Source organism: Pituophis catenifer, unplaced genomic scaffold (genome assembly GCF_029215685.1).
Source record: "Pituophis catenifer annectens isolate HBS135680 unplaced genomic scaffold, rPitCat1.0.hap2 SCAF_6, whole genome shotgun sequence".
NCBI classification, from domain to species: domain Eukaryota; kingdom Metazoa; phylum Chordata; class Lepidosauria; order Squamata; family Colubridae; genus Pituophis; species Pituophis catenifer.
Genome location: NW_027256886.1, coordinates 62938916 through 62955826, shown reverse-complemented (window position 1 = coordinate 62955826; position 16911 = coordinate 62938916). Strand labels below are relative to the sequence as shown.

The 16911-nt window shown below is 38.6% G+C and overlaps 1 protein-coding gene across 3 annotated transcripts in view; it reads right to left on the bottom strand.

The window, feature by feature from the left end:
• Nucleotides 1-12039: 12039 nt before the first annotated feature.
• DPYSL4 (dihydropyrimidinase like 4) overlaps nt 12040-16911 on the bottom strand; it is a 30455-nt gene continuing 25583 nt past the window's right edge. For all 3 annotated transcript variants that reach the window (XM_070946383.1, XM_070946385.1, XM_070946384.1), the window contains exons 12-14: nt 15220-15399; nt 14345-14516; nt 12040-12131 (exon numbers count right to left, since the gene is read on the bottom strand). In XM_070946383.1, coding sequence (XP_070802484.1) covers nt 12040-12131; nt 14345-14516; nt 15220-15399 — 444 coding nt within the window. The remainder of the gene's footprint in view (nt 12132-14344; nt 14517-15219; nt 15400-16911) is intronic.

Sequence of the window (16911 nt, the reverse complement as noted above, 5' to 3'; positions counted from 1 at the left end):
CAGCTTGCTGAAATAGAAAAGTTTTGAGAGCACGGCGAAATGTGCGCAGGTCCGGGATCTTCCGTATCTCTGGGGGGAGCTCGTTCCAGATGGTAGGTGCCCCCACAGAGAAGGCTCTCCCCCTGGGGGCCGCCAGTCGACACTGTTTGGCCGACGGCACCCTGAGGAGCCCCTCTCTATGGGAGCGTACTGGTCGGTGAGAGGCTATTGGTAGCAGAAGGCGGTCTCGTAGATACCCCGGTCCGATGCCATGGAGCGCTCTAAAGGTGGTAACCAAAACCTTGAAGCGCACCCGGAAGACCACCGGGAGCCAGTGCAGCTCGCGCAGGAGGGGGGTCACATGGGAGCGCCACGTCGCTCCCATAACCACCCGCGCGGCCGCATTCTGGACCAGCTGGAGCCTCCGGGTGCTCCTCAAGGGGAGCCCCATGTAGAGAGCATTGCAGTAGTCCAAGCGGGAAGTAACAAGAGCATGAGTGACCGTATTTAACGAGTCCCGATCCAGAAAGGGACGCAACTGGCGAATCAGGCGGACCTGATAAAAAGTTCCCCTGGCCACGGCCGTCATATGCTCTTCTAAAGACAGCCGTGAGTCCAGGAGGACACCCAAGTTGCGAGCCCTCTCCGTGGGGGGCAATGACTTGCCCCCAATAGTCAGTGATGGCGCCAACTGACTATATCGGGATGTCGGAAACCACAGCCACTCGGTCTTGGATGGGTTGAGCCCGAGCCTGTTCCTCCCCATCCAGATCCGCACGGCCTCCAGGCACCGGGACATCACTTCAAGGGCATCATTGGGGTGGTCCGGGGTGGAGATGTACAGCTGAGTATCGTCAGCGTACTGGTGGTACTTCACCCCGAAACCACGGATGATCTCACCCAGCGGCTTCACATAAATGTTGAACAGAAGGGGCGAGAGGACCGACCCTTGTGGCACCCCACATACAAGGGGCCTCGGGGTCGACCTCTATCTAGCTATCCCTGGTCCTCTTGCCTAGACACAAGGAACTCTGGGACTGGTAGTTTTTGAGATGATTTTTTCCCACTACTACTATCACCCTGCCATCCTCATGATGATATATACAACTTTCCTGCAACAGTGATATATTACTACAACAATGGCTTAGGCATGCTATAAATTGTTAGTGCCAGAAAGCCTCAATCTGTCGCCTTGGAAAGACAAATGTTTCTGGCTCTTAAGCTACCGCAGTCAGCAACCATACACCTGATGCAATGCTTTGTCTCGAATCTTGCAAAATTATCAAAGCTTATAAGACTCCAGCAATTCATCCCAGAGCCTTGGCAGGTTTATGAGATTTAGATCATTTTCAAAAGTTAAAAATGGTTTATTTTAATTCTATCTGTGACACAGTTCCAGGTGAAAAAGGAGAGATGTTTAGCGGGCAGTGAAGCTGGCTGTTTGGAAAATTGGCTGGGCTACGACGGCTGCTGAACATTATGAGGGATCCCTTTGTGAAGTGGGAGAAAAGGACCGGAGGGGGAACTGGCATGGGAGCCAAACACAAGGCAGGTGCACATCAGAAAATAAAGATATGGTTGACAAATGAGGGCAGAAGGTAAAAAATGAAGACCTCTGTTAGGTGGTTTTAAAGAAAAAAAGCACAAGCCCAGTTTGGTGAGAACAATCTTGGCAAGGATTCCAAAACCTTCATATTCCTATCTTAGTTACTAACATCGGAACAATAAATTTTATACTACAACAGACAGTAAGTCAGGTAGTGAAAAAGCACATTAATTTTGTGAATGCTTTCTTCTTTCTTGCTGAAAAGCTGCAGTACCAAGGGTAAATAATATATTACTTTTCCAATATTCTACTTCGGTGCCCGGCTTGAAAGTTAGCTATGACTATGAGCAATTCTATTAATGAGAGGTAAACAGATCCAAATCTCTGCTGAGTTCATGCTGCTATTGTGGAAGAGAAGGAGGAAAATGTTCTTCTCCAGCTTTGATGAGAATTTGAAGCAGGAAAGAAACTACAGGGCATTAAGAACACTGTGAGATGTTTATGTTCATTTTCTGAATTAAGAAATGAATCTGAATGGAGGAGTCCAACAAGGGAAGCAACAAAGATATTCTTTGGGATTGTGTATAGTATAAATAATTAAGTCAAGCAAAATGGATATTGTTCTTTTGGGTCGTATTATTTTCAGGAAGGAAAGACATTGTAATAACCATCTAGGCTTCTACTGAAAAACCAATTCACTCTGCAGAGACTCCAAAATTCCTCAGTAGTTTTTCTGATTTTAATTTTCTAGAAGGTTGACATAGTCCTCATGCTTTGACCCTAACCAACAGGGAAGATCTGGATGAAGACATAAAAGCAATGGGAGAAACTGACCGTGCCATTTTGCAGTTCAAGGTACTACCAAAAGACCATCTGGAGTGCGGGCATGCTTGATTACATGATTGCCAACAAATTTAGAAATATATCTGGGAGGTGGGGATGGCATGGATAAATTAAAGCGAAAGAGGGTTAGGAATTTTTCAGTAGGATACTAGACATACAAATGCATTCCTAAATGGTAGATGTCTATATAGCGATTCCCAAAGGTGCTGTTCAAAAGGCAACTGGACTTTCTTCCCCCCCCCCTTGAAAATGTTTCACATCTCATCCAAGAAGCTTCTTCAGTTCTGGCTGAATGGTGGCAAAACATTTTCAAGGGGAAAAAAAAAAACAACTTGCCTTTTGAACAGCACTTTTCGGTCCTAAATGGTAGCCACAGAGTTACAACAGCAAGAAGTCATTGTTTCCTCATATTGCATCCAGTTTTGGATACCACATTGTAGGAAGTCCCAAAGGTGCTTTTTTAAGAGGCAACTGGACTTTCTGGTTTTTCTTTGGAGACGTTTCGCTTCTCATCCAAGAAGCTTCTTCAGCTCTGATTGGAGGGTGGGGAATGGAAGAATGTATACTCCTTTCAGACAGCTGGTCATTTGCATCCTTTTGGCCTCAACGACTTACTAAAAGAATGCAAATGACCAGCTTTCTGCAAGGACTATAAATCCTTCCATTCCCCACTATCCTGTCAGAGCTGAAGAAGCTTCTTGGATGAGAAGGGAAACGTCTCCAAAGAAAAACCAGAAAGTGCAGTTGCCTCTTGAAAAAGCACCTTTGGGACAATCATGACCTGGATGACTGAGAATCTCCATAGACACATTGTAGGAAGGACATTGGTAAAGGGCTTGGGAAAAAAATGTGTAAGGGTATGGTTGGAGGGTTTCAGTATGTTTAGGCTGGAGAAAAGTGTAGACTGTGGGTGGCTTGTCTTCCAAGTATTCTGAAGGATTGTCCTGAAGAGCCTTGGTAGCGTAGCAGACTAAAGCACTGTTAAATAACACCACCTGCCTGCAATTACTGCAAGTTCAAATCTCACCAGGCTCAAGGTTGACTCAGCCTTCCAGCCTTTCAAGATAGGTAAAATGAGGACCCGGATTGTGGGGGCAATAAACTGACTTCGTATAAAAAAGAACACTGCTTGGGGGGGGCGAAAGCCCTACTAAGCAGGTAATACAAAAGTATGAAGGCTATTGCTTAATGCATTGTAAGCCGCCCTGAGTCTCCGGAGAAGGGTGGCATATAAATCAAACCAATAAATAAACTACTCAAAATTTCCGCTACCGGTTGGTTCTCCAGCACCTGTCAGAACCTGCTGGATTTCACCCGATTCCCCCTCTCTACTCAAAAGATTTTCTGTCCTTTTTTTTTTCTCCTTTAGAACCCAATAGTGCTTAGACTTCTAATACAACAGGGAATCATGGACACAGTAAGAGCTGCATTAAAATATTAAAAACGGAAGAAAGTTATTATGTTTCCGTACCAGCATCATGTTGTTGAGCATCAAGAAAAAAATGGGGAAAGTTTTTTTTTTTTTTAATTTCCCCTAGGGCTAACAAAGTATCTTGAGTTGAGCTCATTTTGAAATGGGAACAACAAATCACTTTCATTCTCAAGGGATATGCAAATGCTGAAATGCAAAGAGATATTTCTGCTTGTGAAGTTCAAGTATGCCATATAGTCTACAAGTCAAATTATGTCTTATCATAAACCTTCAAAAATGTGAGCCGAAATCAATCAACGCCTCTTTTTTACATATATGACATGCAGGCCCAGCGCAGGAGCCTTATTTCTAGATGCAGTACAGTCACCTGTTCTTATGAAACAGCCTTCAAGTATTTCACGACACCAAAAATTGTAGAAAAGTTGACAAAATATATAGGTGAATGCCACACGCACACACAAAATGCAGAATCAGAATGTTCCTCTGAGTACCAGCTATGAGCGGTGCCAGAGGTGGGATTCACTTACCTTCCCTACAGGTTCGCAAATGTGAGCGCGCACGATCGCTTCACTTGCATGCACCACCCCTGCGAACGCGCACGACCTTCTGTGCATGTGCAGTAGCCGTGCATTATGTCTGGGTGGGTGGGCGGAACCTCCTACAGTCACCGCTACTGGTTCGCGCGATACAGACATCACCGGCTGAATGCTGCCACCACTGTGGTCCTCATCTTTGATTACCATCATTATGATGCTCATCATTAAAAATAATAACATTTTTAAAATTAACATTTTATTTATTCTACAACTGGGGAGTACCTCTTTATTCTCTGAAGAGATAACAGTGAAATGCAGTAGGGCTCACTCATCAACTCATGCAAAGTTTTAGTCGCGGAGGACTTTAGCTGCCTCCACCTGTAAATTATTAGCCTTCAAAAACATGTTTTGTAAGAACAGGTGGAGGCTGGTTGCTGTTGCTGGAAATCTCTCTTTTGAATCAGACTGTACAAACTGGGAACACTCAGGCATGCATCATTTGACCTATTTTTAGACTTCAATTCTAGATGCCATTTCAAATTCATTTAACAATCAGAAAATGAATCTGTTTTGAGAGAAGGCCTACAAGCAACACTTCTGTCTCGTTTAACTAGCAACTTGCTCTGAATTATAGCAATGGTGAGCAGTGGTGGGGTTCAAATTTTTTTACTACTGGTTCTATGGGCGTGGCTTGGTGGGTGTGGCAGGGGAAGGATACTGTAAAATCTCCATTCCCACCCCACTCTAGGGGAAGGTTACTGAAAAATCTCCATTTCCTCCCAATCAGCTGGGACTGGGGAGGCAGAGAATAGATGGGAGCAAGGCCAGTCAGAATTTTACTACCTGTTCTCCAAACTACTCAAAATTTCCACTACCAGTTCTCCAGAATTGGTCAGAACCTGTTGAAACCCACCTCTGATGGTGAGATGTAGTGATGCAACCCCAGGTTGAGAGAATGTGGAAATAATTAGCATCATGTCCTTTGCAGCCTTACAAAATCCCATTTTATATTATTCATTATTGATAGTCTTTATATTATTAATTCATGCTCTACTATTATGCGACTTGCAAGATTAGATGATACAAGTGGTGAGAATAAAAAAACATTTTCTCACTTTTTCAAAAACAAAGAATTGCTTCATATTATTTGGCACTGAGACCATTTATAGACTGAATATATAGCTGGTGCAGGAAATCTAAATCACATGGACTATTAATCTGTCAAGATCATTGTATAAAGAATCAAGTTTGAAATATGTATCAAAACAGAAGTACTTGAAGGGTGAAGTGGAGAGGAAGTAGTCTCATCTTTGAAAATCAATGTTAGAGCTGTATGCATTTTTTTAATGTAATTTTTTTTTATCTAAATAACTTTTGGGATCCAGAATAGCAACCTACATGTACTGTATTAACAAGTCATTGAATGCCACACACACACACACACACAAAGCAGAATCAGAATGTTTGAGTACCAGCTATGCGTGAAATTAATTCTCCATATCAGCTCCCTCAGATGGTAAAGATGACCTAATTTCTATTTTATTATTTGCTAACTTTTTGGTGTTATTTTTCTGTGTGATGAGATGGTTGGATTAATTAACTTCCAATTTATTCAAATTCTGCAGTTAATTGGGGCAATTCATTGAAAAGTGATTGCTGCAGTCTTTATAAATACAGCACATGCTTATATATGCTGGAAATAGTTCTGTGGTGTGTACAGAATATCCTGGGCCAAAGATTGTACTATTTGAAGCAGTTATCTTCACAAATTAAGATATTTGTTGGATTTTACAGTTAAGGAAGAAAGACAAAGGATTGTATAGAACCAAATCAAGATGGAAACTTTAAAAAAAATTAGTTTGATCTAGTATCACACAGATGCACTACTATTCACAGACCTTCCACTTGGGCCCTCCCCATGTTTCCCAAGTGAACCCCAAATCTACTCCAGATTGCACAATTTTTCAATTCAGAGTTGGAAGATGCAAGGAAGCCTTCATTAGATGAAAAATGGAGTCTACCAGCACCATTAATTTTGTTAGTGATAACTTTTAATTGTCTATGGACATCGCAAACTTCCGGGTCATGGTTGTCCCAAAAGTGCTTTTTCCAAAAGGATGAATTGAAGAAGCTTGTTGGATGAGAAGTGAAATGCTTTCAAAGCAAAAACAAAAACAAAAACACACAAAAAAACAAGAAAGTCCAGCTTCAACGTTTTGGAAAAGGCACTTTTGGGATAACCTTTTATTGTATTAACTGCTGTTCCAAAAGAGCTATATATGGCCTTTTTTTTTTTAACGTAGGTGCTACCTGACTCCAAATTGATTCTGGACGGCTCACAATAAACATACAGAACAAAACAAAAACAAAATTTATTTCTAGCTGGCATTTCTTAATATTAGTGCTTAGCAAACAACATTCCAAAGACCAAAGGTTGAAGATTGTTTTTCCTTCCAATATTGGTTATACAAGTTTATTTTTGACAATAATCATTATATAGCAGTAATAGTTTTTAATATGGCTATTGTGGGTTTCCTTGTGCTGAAGTCAAATTTGATCCATGTGATTGCCTGGATAATCCCTGCAGTTTTTTTGGCCAGTTTTTCAGAAGTGATTTGCCATTACATCCTTCCTAGGGCTGAGAACGGGCCCAGGTCACCCAGCTGGCTTTGTGCCTGAGGAAAGTTTAGAAGGCAAGTTTCTTTGTTCTCATGTCACAGCTATATTGTATTTGCATAAATATTTAGGTCATTCCCAAGCCGTGGGATTTATTTCCCCAGAAGTTATGTTCCATACTCTTTTTATATTTCAAAAAGCTGTATGGTACATCCCTTTTTTTACTTAATTAATGCTAGTAGCATTTTTAATTTTATTCTTTAACTGTTTATAGTTCATTTGAACTCTTTCTGGTATTTGCATAGCTACACGGGGCACGCTTGAGTAAAATGGAAAACAATTCAATTAAATACACATAATCCTTAAATCAATGAAAGGCTTAACATCTCAATTCTGCTATTTTGCTGGAGTATAGCATCTCACCGTTAGATGGAAGAAAATCTATTTGAGAAAATGACCTATAAACTCCCATTGAGAAAAGGAGACAGGAATAGAACTAGGATTTCCAAATTTATATTGTTCTATTTCTGTTTATAAAAGGCAGAAATGTATCCCATTTCTCGTGGGTCCAATATAGTCATTTCAACAAAGATGAAGTAAATCCCTCCCCCAAACCAATCAGAAGGCCTGATTTGAATCCTCATTTTCAACCTTGCACAGCTAAATTATTCATGTACAGCCTTAGTAGCCTGAGAAAATGTTTCATTTTCTTCTCATTTTCTCTTTGTTCCCTTGTTCTCCAAGTAGACTAAGAACATAGTGCAGTGTAGGCATTTCTTTAGTGACAACTAGGATCAGCAACAAGGTCATTAAGTGGGGTGGTCACTAAGTGAAACCACAACTATGTTAATAACCTTACTTCAGCTTTCCTTTGCTTGACGGATATGTGAAAGTTCTAAATGTGAGGATTGGTCACAAAGTTAATTTTTCATCACCATCATAACTGCAGTTCCTAAATGAGGTTGTCACTAAATGAGGACTTATCTATATTTCTCAACGTCAGCATGTTTAAAGCGGACTTCAACTCCCACATTTGCACAACCTGATTGGGAAATTCTGGAAGTTGAAGTCTACACTTTTTAATCTTGCCGAGTCTGAGAAACACTAGTGGACAAAATCAGCACCTACATTGCAAGCAGAAATGCGCTGTTCTACCATAGACCCAGTAAAGCCAGCTCTGAGTAAGGCAGGCAAAAAAATTTCACTAGAAAAAATAAGTGTTTTGTCAATGAAAAACTATGAGAAGAATGTATCTGCAGCTTGCAAGTGCTTCTAGGAAAGAGAACATCTTTCATAAGCAAGCACTGCTTTTACTCTGCAAATACAGCTAGTCATTGACTTACAGCCATTTGTATAGTGATTGTTCAAAGTTACAACAGCACTTTAAAAAGTGACTTACAATCATCCTTTCACTTATGAGCATCACCACATCCTTATGGTCCTGAGACTGAAACTGAAATTTACAACAATAAATTTACATGTGATCACCATTAGTAACTTTTCCAACTGGCTTCCAGCAAGCATTGTCAATCGAGGAATTGCGATTCACTTAACAACTGTAATTGTTCAGCTGTGTTAAACAAGAGTGAAAGGTAATAAAATCAGACCTGACTCACTTAACTGCTTTGCTTGGCAACTGAAATTCTGGCCCCAACTAAAATAACTGAATAATATTCAGAAGTCACTGGATTGCATATCCATGACCTTACAACCAACAGTATTACTTTTTACAAAAATTAAAATAGCAAGATATTTGTATCAAATAACCATCCCAAAAATCCAAAGGGCATTAACCTTAGCATGCTGCCAAAATACTTTCCAGTTTTGGTGGGCCAATACAAAAATATACCATGAGTGGAGATCGTGTCTCTGTGGACAAGAGGCCATGGAAACTATAGTTTACATCCTGCTATTCTGTGTTTTTCAAAAGGATTCAATTTATTAACACCTTACCTAATAAAAATATCTGAGAAATACTGATCTTTTTCACATGCAACTACTGTTATCAGATTAGTATGAAATATAGGTAGTCCTCAACTTACAATCACAATTGAACCCACAATTTCCTCTGCTAAGGGAGACAGTTGTTAAATGAGTTTTGCCCCCAGGTACCAATTTTCTTGCCACAGTTGTTAAGTGAATCACTGCAGGTGTTCAGCTAAAAATATAGTTAAGCATATCTGCTTCCCTGTTTACTTTGCTGGTCAGGTGACAGGTGATCACATGACTCCCCCAGACACGGCAACCATTATAAATATGAGTCAGTTGCCAGTGTTTGAATTTTGATGACAGCGGAGATGCTGCAAAAGCCATCAAGCGTGAAAAATGGTTAGAAGTCAATTTTCACTGCCGTTATTAAGTCAAGAACGACCTGTAGTTTCTCTGAATGTGGCCAAATTCTGCCATGCTGTATGCAAAATTAGGCAAACTTTAACTGCCCTGTTAATCCACCATCAATTGCAATATATTGCTCTGTCTTTCATTTTTAACTATTATTGTTTTAATGCTTTTATTTGCTGGTTTGTGACTGTAATAAAATTGATAATACTTTTTACGGCACCATCCTTTGATGTATGAGCTATGTTCACATTATCCACAATAGTTATGCCACTGCAGGGATGTCTGTGAATGGGGGTTGGTCAGCAGTAACAGCATCTAAATAGCAGGGACGAATGGGCAATCAAAGCCTTGCCTCTCTTTTTATTAAGTCTTAAGCACTGCACAGAAGGAAAAAGAATTAGGTTATTCTAATGACCCCCTCACAGACATTTCTGCTTCATTGTATTCACTGTCTACTGATGCACATATTGTGTTTGGGGGCATAGGCAGAATGGATACGGGGTGCCTTGGAGGTAATGGTTGCTTAATCAACTGCTTTTTTGTCTTCAATAAATACATTTCAGAGAATAAAATACAGCATAGCCAAAGTCTTTGTAAAAAGTAACCATCAAATTGGTATCACACATATGTTAAAGCAGAGATCAAGAACTGACTTTGAAATTTTGCTAATTTCCAAGAATTTTATTGAATGTAAATAACAAAGGCAAAATGAGTCACGGCCATCATTTTATGGGATAATATGGAATATATAAGATCGTATTTGCTGTACAGTGTTTTAAATATAATAAACCTGTCTTTTAAGTCTTATAAAAAGTTAACTGTATGCAGCTGACCTCCATAAACACGGTTTTTTATTTATTTATAAGGTCTACACTTGATAATTGGAAAAAAAAGTAGATAAATAATTTGCTTTAAAAATTCAAGACTAACCAAAGACTAAAAACACACTGGCACCTCCACAATTCTGTTAAAAAAAATTCTGCTATCTTTAAAGACTAGATGCATTTGTATACCAGCTCTAAATGACACTATGACACCTACTTCCATCAATATTCAGAGAACACTTGTATTTAATATATCCATGCTGCCACAATACTGAGTGACAATGTTTCCTAATAATATGTTCAAGAATCTCCTACTGTTATAGATATACTAAATCATAAGCCCTTTCTGGCTTGATAAACGCTTACTGATCAGTTGCAACAATAAACTTTAGGGCAATAATTTTGATAAAATCTATTTGGTGAAGTAGCTCATCATCTGGCAGGATAAAAAAAAAATATTGGGAATGATTTTGAGACCCTACATCTAACCATGGTTAATTCCATCCATAGTTCATTGTCTTAATCTTGATGAAGATTCCAAAGATATAACAAAACCACAGCTGTCCTAAGCACACTCAAGGCAAAAGTAGAGACATAACTGAATGAAATATACCTGTCACATTATAAACAAGAGTGGTAGTAGGGGAAGAATGCTTTATTCGTGGTTTATTTGGGATTAAATTATTATCTGCTTATAGTAAATTTTAAACTAAGCTTGGAAATCTATTTCCAATTATGCTCTCCTCATTTTGACATCAATCATTAGCCATGATCTAGGTCAGAAGTATATCTTGTTAGCCCACACATAGTTTTGACACCCACATACAATGTCAATGACAATGAGTGCAGCATGACATCACAACACAAGTTCTGCACTTTTGCAATTGTACTGCAACATTGGATGCATGTTTCATAACTTGCCTTCTTCCCCAGCAAATGTTTATGGCTTCCATTGATACAAAACTCCATAAATGTTTTTAGGGCAGCTATCGGAGAACTTCTCAAAGTTACCAACAATCATAATGTCTGCAATTATAACCAATTAAATGTAAGTGCAAATGAAATTAAATCAGTTGTAAATTTTGCCATGGCGTCACAATTTTGGGGGACTGTGGCCCCTGACATGCCATTCTGAAAAAATCCTGTACTCTAATTCTTTAGGTAATCAGATGTAACACTTCATCATGGTAAAAGAAAACAATTTAAGGCTTACCATTATGCGTACAGAGGAACAAGACAGGTAAGCAATTGGCCTTATGTGTGTAGGTTTTTTTCAGTAAAAAAGGGGGGAATAGAAATAAGTTGTTTGTATCAAAATAGTACAGGAGTCATTCCCAGACAAAAGGCATAAATTATTGGTAGAAAATAAAAAAAAAAACACACGTATTCAGGTATTTCTTGGATATAACCTAATCTACAGCTAGCATGTCAGAAAGCTTTTCATTAGAAATCTGTACAATTGCAGGCATGTTAATGAAGATTTAGGGGAATTCAGGGAATGCATTTACTACATGTAACGAAATCTATACATTAGGAAAGGGTATATTTATTGTTTTGACTTAGAAGAGAAAAAGTGGGAAATTTTATCCTGAGTTACAAGGCAAATCATTTTCATATTTCTCTGTTGTAAACTCCCGTTCAAGCCCTTTAATTTGGCAGTGTAAAATAATCTGTTTTCCAATATTTTCAGTAAAAAGAGGTGCTTGGGGAGTATAGACAAGGCAGATCTTTTCGTAATGATAAGTTACTTAAAAGGAATGTAAAATGCACCTGCATAATTCATCTATCCTAATGAAAACCATAGAGATGCTCTTTTAAGATCCACTGATACTGATAGGAAATTTAGGCCATGGGTTTTAATAGCGTCTGGGCATGGCCAGTGCATAATTAAAGTTATATGCAGGTATTTTCAGCCAGGAATGATTATGACAGAGATGTAATATTGGAGCGTCCACCTGGGGGTGCGATAATTTTCTGCGCAGTACGTCTTGCAATATGGTCATCTGCTTGAGATCCTAGAAGGGATATAAAATAGACTGTCTACATATAAGTAAATGAAAACATGTTTACGGTATACTCTTATAGTTGCAACTACATATTTATAATTAAAAGTTGGGCCTGCAAAGTTATATATACTCTCTGTGTGCGTGTGTGCGTGTATGAATATGTATGTATGTATGTATATATATATATATTTATGTGTGTGTGGTATGTATATAATTACATATCATAGTTATCATATAGTAGATATGGTGTGTGTGTATATACATACCCTCCTATATCTACTACCGTGTTTCCCTGAAAATAAGATTCTGTCATATATTTTTTTAAACCCCGAAATAAGTGCTTGGCTTTATTTTCAGGCAGGTCTTATTACTTTGGGGTGCGTGGAGAAAGATGGGGCTCCTCTTGCCGTCTTACCTGATTTCCAGCTCTGTCTTCCTAACCCTAACCAGAGGAAATGGCGGGGACCGGCTGTGCATGCATTTAAATATTTTCAGGGAGGGCTTATTTTAGTGCATGTGCTCAAAAGCGTGATTGGGCTTATTATCAGGAGATGTCTTATTTTAGGGGAAACAGGGTATATAACTATATGATATGTAATTTCTCCCAAAGTAAACAGTATTTAGCCAGATGTGATTTATTTCTGATTAGACTTCATAGAATTATTCTACCAAACATATTTATGCCGACAAAGGAAACTGATTAAATTAAGGCTGAAAATTGCCAAATTCATGTGAAAAGAAGTTTTGGAAACTAGGTCTTCATATTCACATGTACAAGAATGCTTTTAAAAAAAAGCCTTCAACTTCCAGTCTTTTAATCAAATATGAGAAACTACTAAATGGGAGGAATTTTGTATACATTGACTTGAATAGAAGAGATTTATGATTGTGCTTAACTTCCATAATCGAAATGAATAAAAAATAAAAAATGCTTAGCTAGCTGTGGAATAGACCCTAAGGGATTCTCGAATGCTTAGCAGATAAGTAATTAGTTTCAAAAGATGGAACTTTTGGAGTATTACACTGGAATGAATATCATCATCACCTTTATCATCACATTATGTGCCAGATTTTCTCCCTTCAAATCTTCTAAAAGGGCATTGATTGCTACGTTACTCGGTCTATCTTCCTTGATGCAGATCCATTTTCTTCTTCTCTTTCTTTTCACCTTTCCCAGAATTAGTCTTCAAGAGAATTACTGCATGCAGGATACTGCATGTATCCTACATATATCGAATGTAGGATAATACAATCCTAGTCATTTATGTCTCAAATGGAAACTCTGAGCTAATTTGTTCAATGAAACATTTGTTTTCTTGACTGTCCATGGTATTCTTATGAGTCTTCTCCAGCACTGATGTTCAAAAGCATCAATACTCTTTCTATCTAGGTTCTTCAAAGTCCAACTGGCTTGCCCTATTTGTTAGGTATAGACACGTCATTTGAATAACTTACTAAGACTTTCATGGGTGCTCTACTAAGTGCTAGTCTGCAGTATTCTTATTGACTACTTGTTCCTTTGCAGTAATGTTGATGGTTGTTACTAAAAGGCAGAAGCTATCTTTTTTTCCCCTTTTATTGACCCTATAATCCATTGCATCAGGGTGGAGTTGGGGCAATTGAATAAAGCTGAGCATTTACTGGCTGGATGCCCTTCCTGATGCCTACACAGAGCTCACAGCAGATATTTTTCTTTTGTGCCTAGAGAAAGAAATATCTGCCATTATCTAGAATCGAACTCATACCCTCCTGATTGTGACATGAGAGCTCACCTCTGGGCCACCATGCTGCTCAAAAGGCAGAAGCTATCTACCGCTTTGATATTTTTATGTCAATTTCTTGTACCTGTTGTGATTAGTTTGGTCCTCTTTATATTTAATTTCACTCCCATTTTTTTCACTGTGGTCCTCAATACTTATAACAGACTTTACATTTTTGCCTGACAAAAGTAGCATCATCAGCATAATGCAGGTACTTGTTGTTTCCTCCTTCAATTTTAAAACCACGCTCATCTTCTAATCCAGCTTCCCTTAATTCAGCATATATTATCACCACATATAAAGTGCTAAAAAGTTCCTAAGAGCTGTATAATGACTGAAAGAGAAGTCAGGTACTGCTTACCAATTGATGATCTAAAAGATAATAGTAAGCTCTCATTTTGATAATTCTGTTATCACCTCAATTTTTATTGTTTTGTTTTGTTTCTTTACAACTTGACTTACCAGACAGACTGAAGCCTGACTGATGAAGGTTGCGGATTGGTGGAACCTGTATTTTGCCTGAGCAAGTAGCTATCCTTGAGGTAGGAGCTGGAGCAACAGCTTTAGCGGTTACTATGACATCATGAACAGGCCCATCATAAAGCCCACGAGGTACACCATGGATTTCAGCCAACTATAAACATGCAATAAAAGGGAGAATTATTATAGAAAAGGAGCTTGCCAGAATTCCATGGACAACTTTATAGATAAACAATTTAGGGTGAAAAATAAAGCTTAATTTAATTTTCCTGGCTACAATACAGAAGTGATCTGCCATTGTCTTCTGGCGCTGCTATGTGGAACACAAACATTCTCACATACTAAGCATGTTATGCATATGCACAAGTCATATTCTGCAGGTTTAGATTTATACTTAATACAAACTTAAAAACTGAATATATATAATGGTGAAAAATGGTAATGCAATCATGGAAAGAGAAATCTTTAACTGTATTAAGTTCAAATCTTTGCTTAACTGTTCACTGATCTTTAGGTTCTCTTAGCTTGTATTATATACTAAATCATAATGTAGTTGCTTCATTTTGATTTAGTGTGTTGCAGAGTGCTGGCAAACTACAGTATGTCTTAGGTTCCTGTATGAACCTGATCACAATTTATTTTCCTAGGCTACTTCACAATGTAAGTATAACTTCTTTTTCAGAAAACAGAAAATCTGGACGTATGTGAAGGAAAGCCAATTACTCTTAAAACCTTAATTGAACACCATATTTCTGATTTTCCCAGACTGTTTCTTCTCAGTCCTTGTCCTGGGCTTTTGATGGTGCAGACATGTTAACCAACAATGAAATAGATTTCACATACAGAAAAATTCTCACCCTATTCCGGGCTTTTATTCTTTTGTAAACAAAATCAGGAAATGTCTTTCGAGGAATGAAACGGCCAACACCTGGGGTGACACAGAGGTTTTCATCTTCCAATACAACCTTCCCTTGACTTATAACCACTGTGGGGACACCATGACATTCGGTTCCTTCAAATATGTTGTATTCCACATTCTGGCAAAACAAATATTACAGACTCAGGTTAATATTCAAACAAAATCAAAGGACTCAATGCACCAATGTCCATGCACATCATTCAAACAAAGGTAGGAAAACTATACACTCAAGGATGGAAAGGTACATATAACCTTGATATTCTCCAAGTAATATTGTGAATATGTGTCATTTTAAGCTGTCTGTAGGGCACACACGTTAGCCAGTCTTTTGTGTTAGGCTTATGCATGATCCTGGACCAATATGAGATAGAGACTTAAGAGTCTATACATCTACAATGCAGCACAATTCAAGTATCATTCATATAACATAAGAATATCAATTGCTCAGTCTATGCATTTCTCAACAAAGTGTTTGTAAAAGCTCTTTCATCTAGCTTTTGAAAACATGAGAAACTTGACAGAAAAAAGAAAATGACTGAAAGCCCCAATTCCAGAGACAGAATTTATAACCAACGATAGATGTAAAACCTCAACATCAAATATTATGTCCCTTGACAAGGCAGGATTCCCAATCCCTTTTCCCAATCCCTTTTCTACAGAAAAAGGTACCCGGATGAATTAATATATAATACCGTTTCCCCCAAAATAAGCCCTCCCTGGATAATAAGCCGAATCGGGCTTTTGAGTGCACATGCTAAAATAGGCCCTCCCCGAAAATATTTAAACACATGTGCAGCCGGTCCCCGCCATTTCCTCTGGTTAGGGTTAGGGAGACAGAGCTGGAAATTAGGTAAGATGGGAAGTGGAGCCCCGTCTTACTCTACGCGCCCCAAAATAATAAGACCTCCCCGAAAATAAGACCAAGTGCTTATTTTGGGGTTCAAAAAAATATAAAACAGGGTTTTATTTTCGGAGAAACACAGATATATATATATATCCCAGATGAATATCCTTTTAAGCAATCAAATATGAGAAATTGCATTCAATGCCACCTTCCCTCCAAATAATGGCAATCTGAACAGGCTACAGCTTGGTTTATCTTCACTTTCTAACCTATCACAACTGAATTTGTAATCCCCACAGAGATAGAATTTTTAATACATTGAACCAAGTCTCCCAGTAGCCTAAAGTTGCCCCCCCACCCCCAGAATGCCCTGCTGCAGCTTTGTACTTCTTTGGCCAAAACCTAGCCTGATGCCCAGTGGAAGAGCAGTGGGGAAGGGTTGTAACTGTTTGTGTAAAAAGACCAAGTTCTGACACACAGAGATTAAATCCTCACACTACAAAGGAAATCCTGAGAACTGCCTGTTAATTGAGACAGGACTGAGCTAGATGGATCACAGTGCTATATCTGAATTATCCAACTTCTGAAATTCAACAATTTAGATTTGGATTTAGATTTTATTGAACTTCTATACCGCCCTTCTCCCAAAGGACTCAGGGTGGTGTATAGCCATATTAAAACACATATAAACCACAAAATTTAAGAACAATTTAAAAACAAATATATACAATTTGGCCCACGAAATTAAAAACTAACAAACACCCAATTTAAAAATTCCTATTAGGC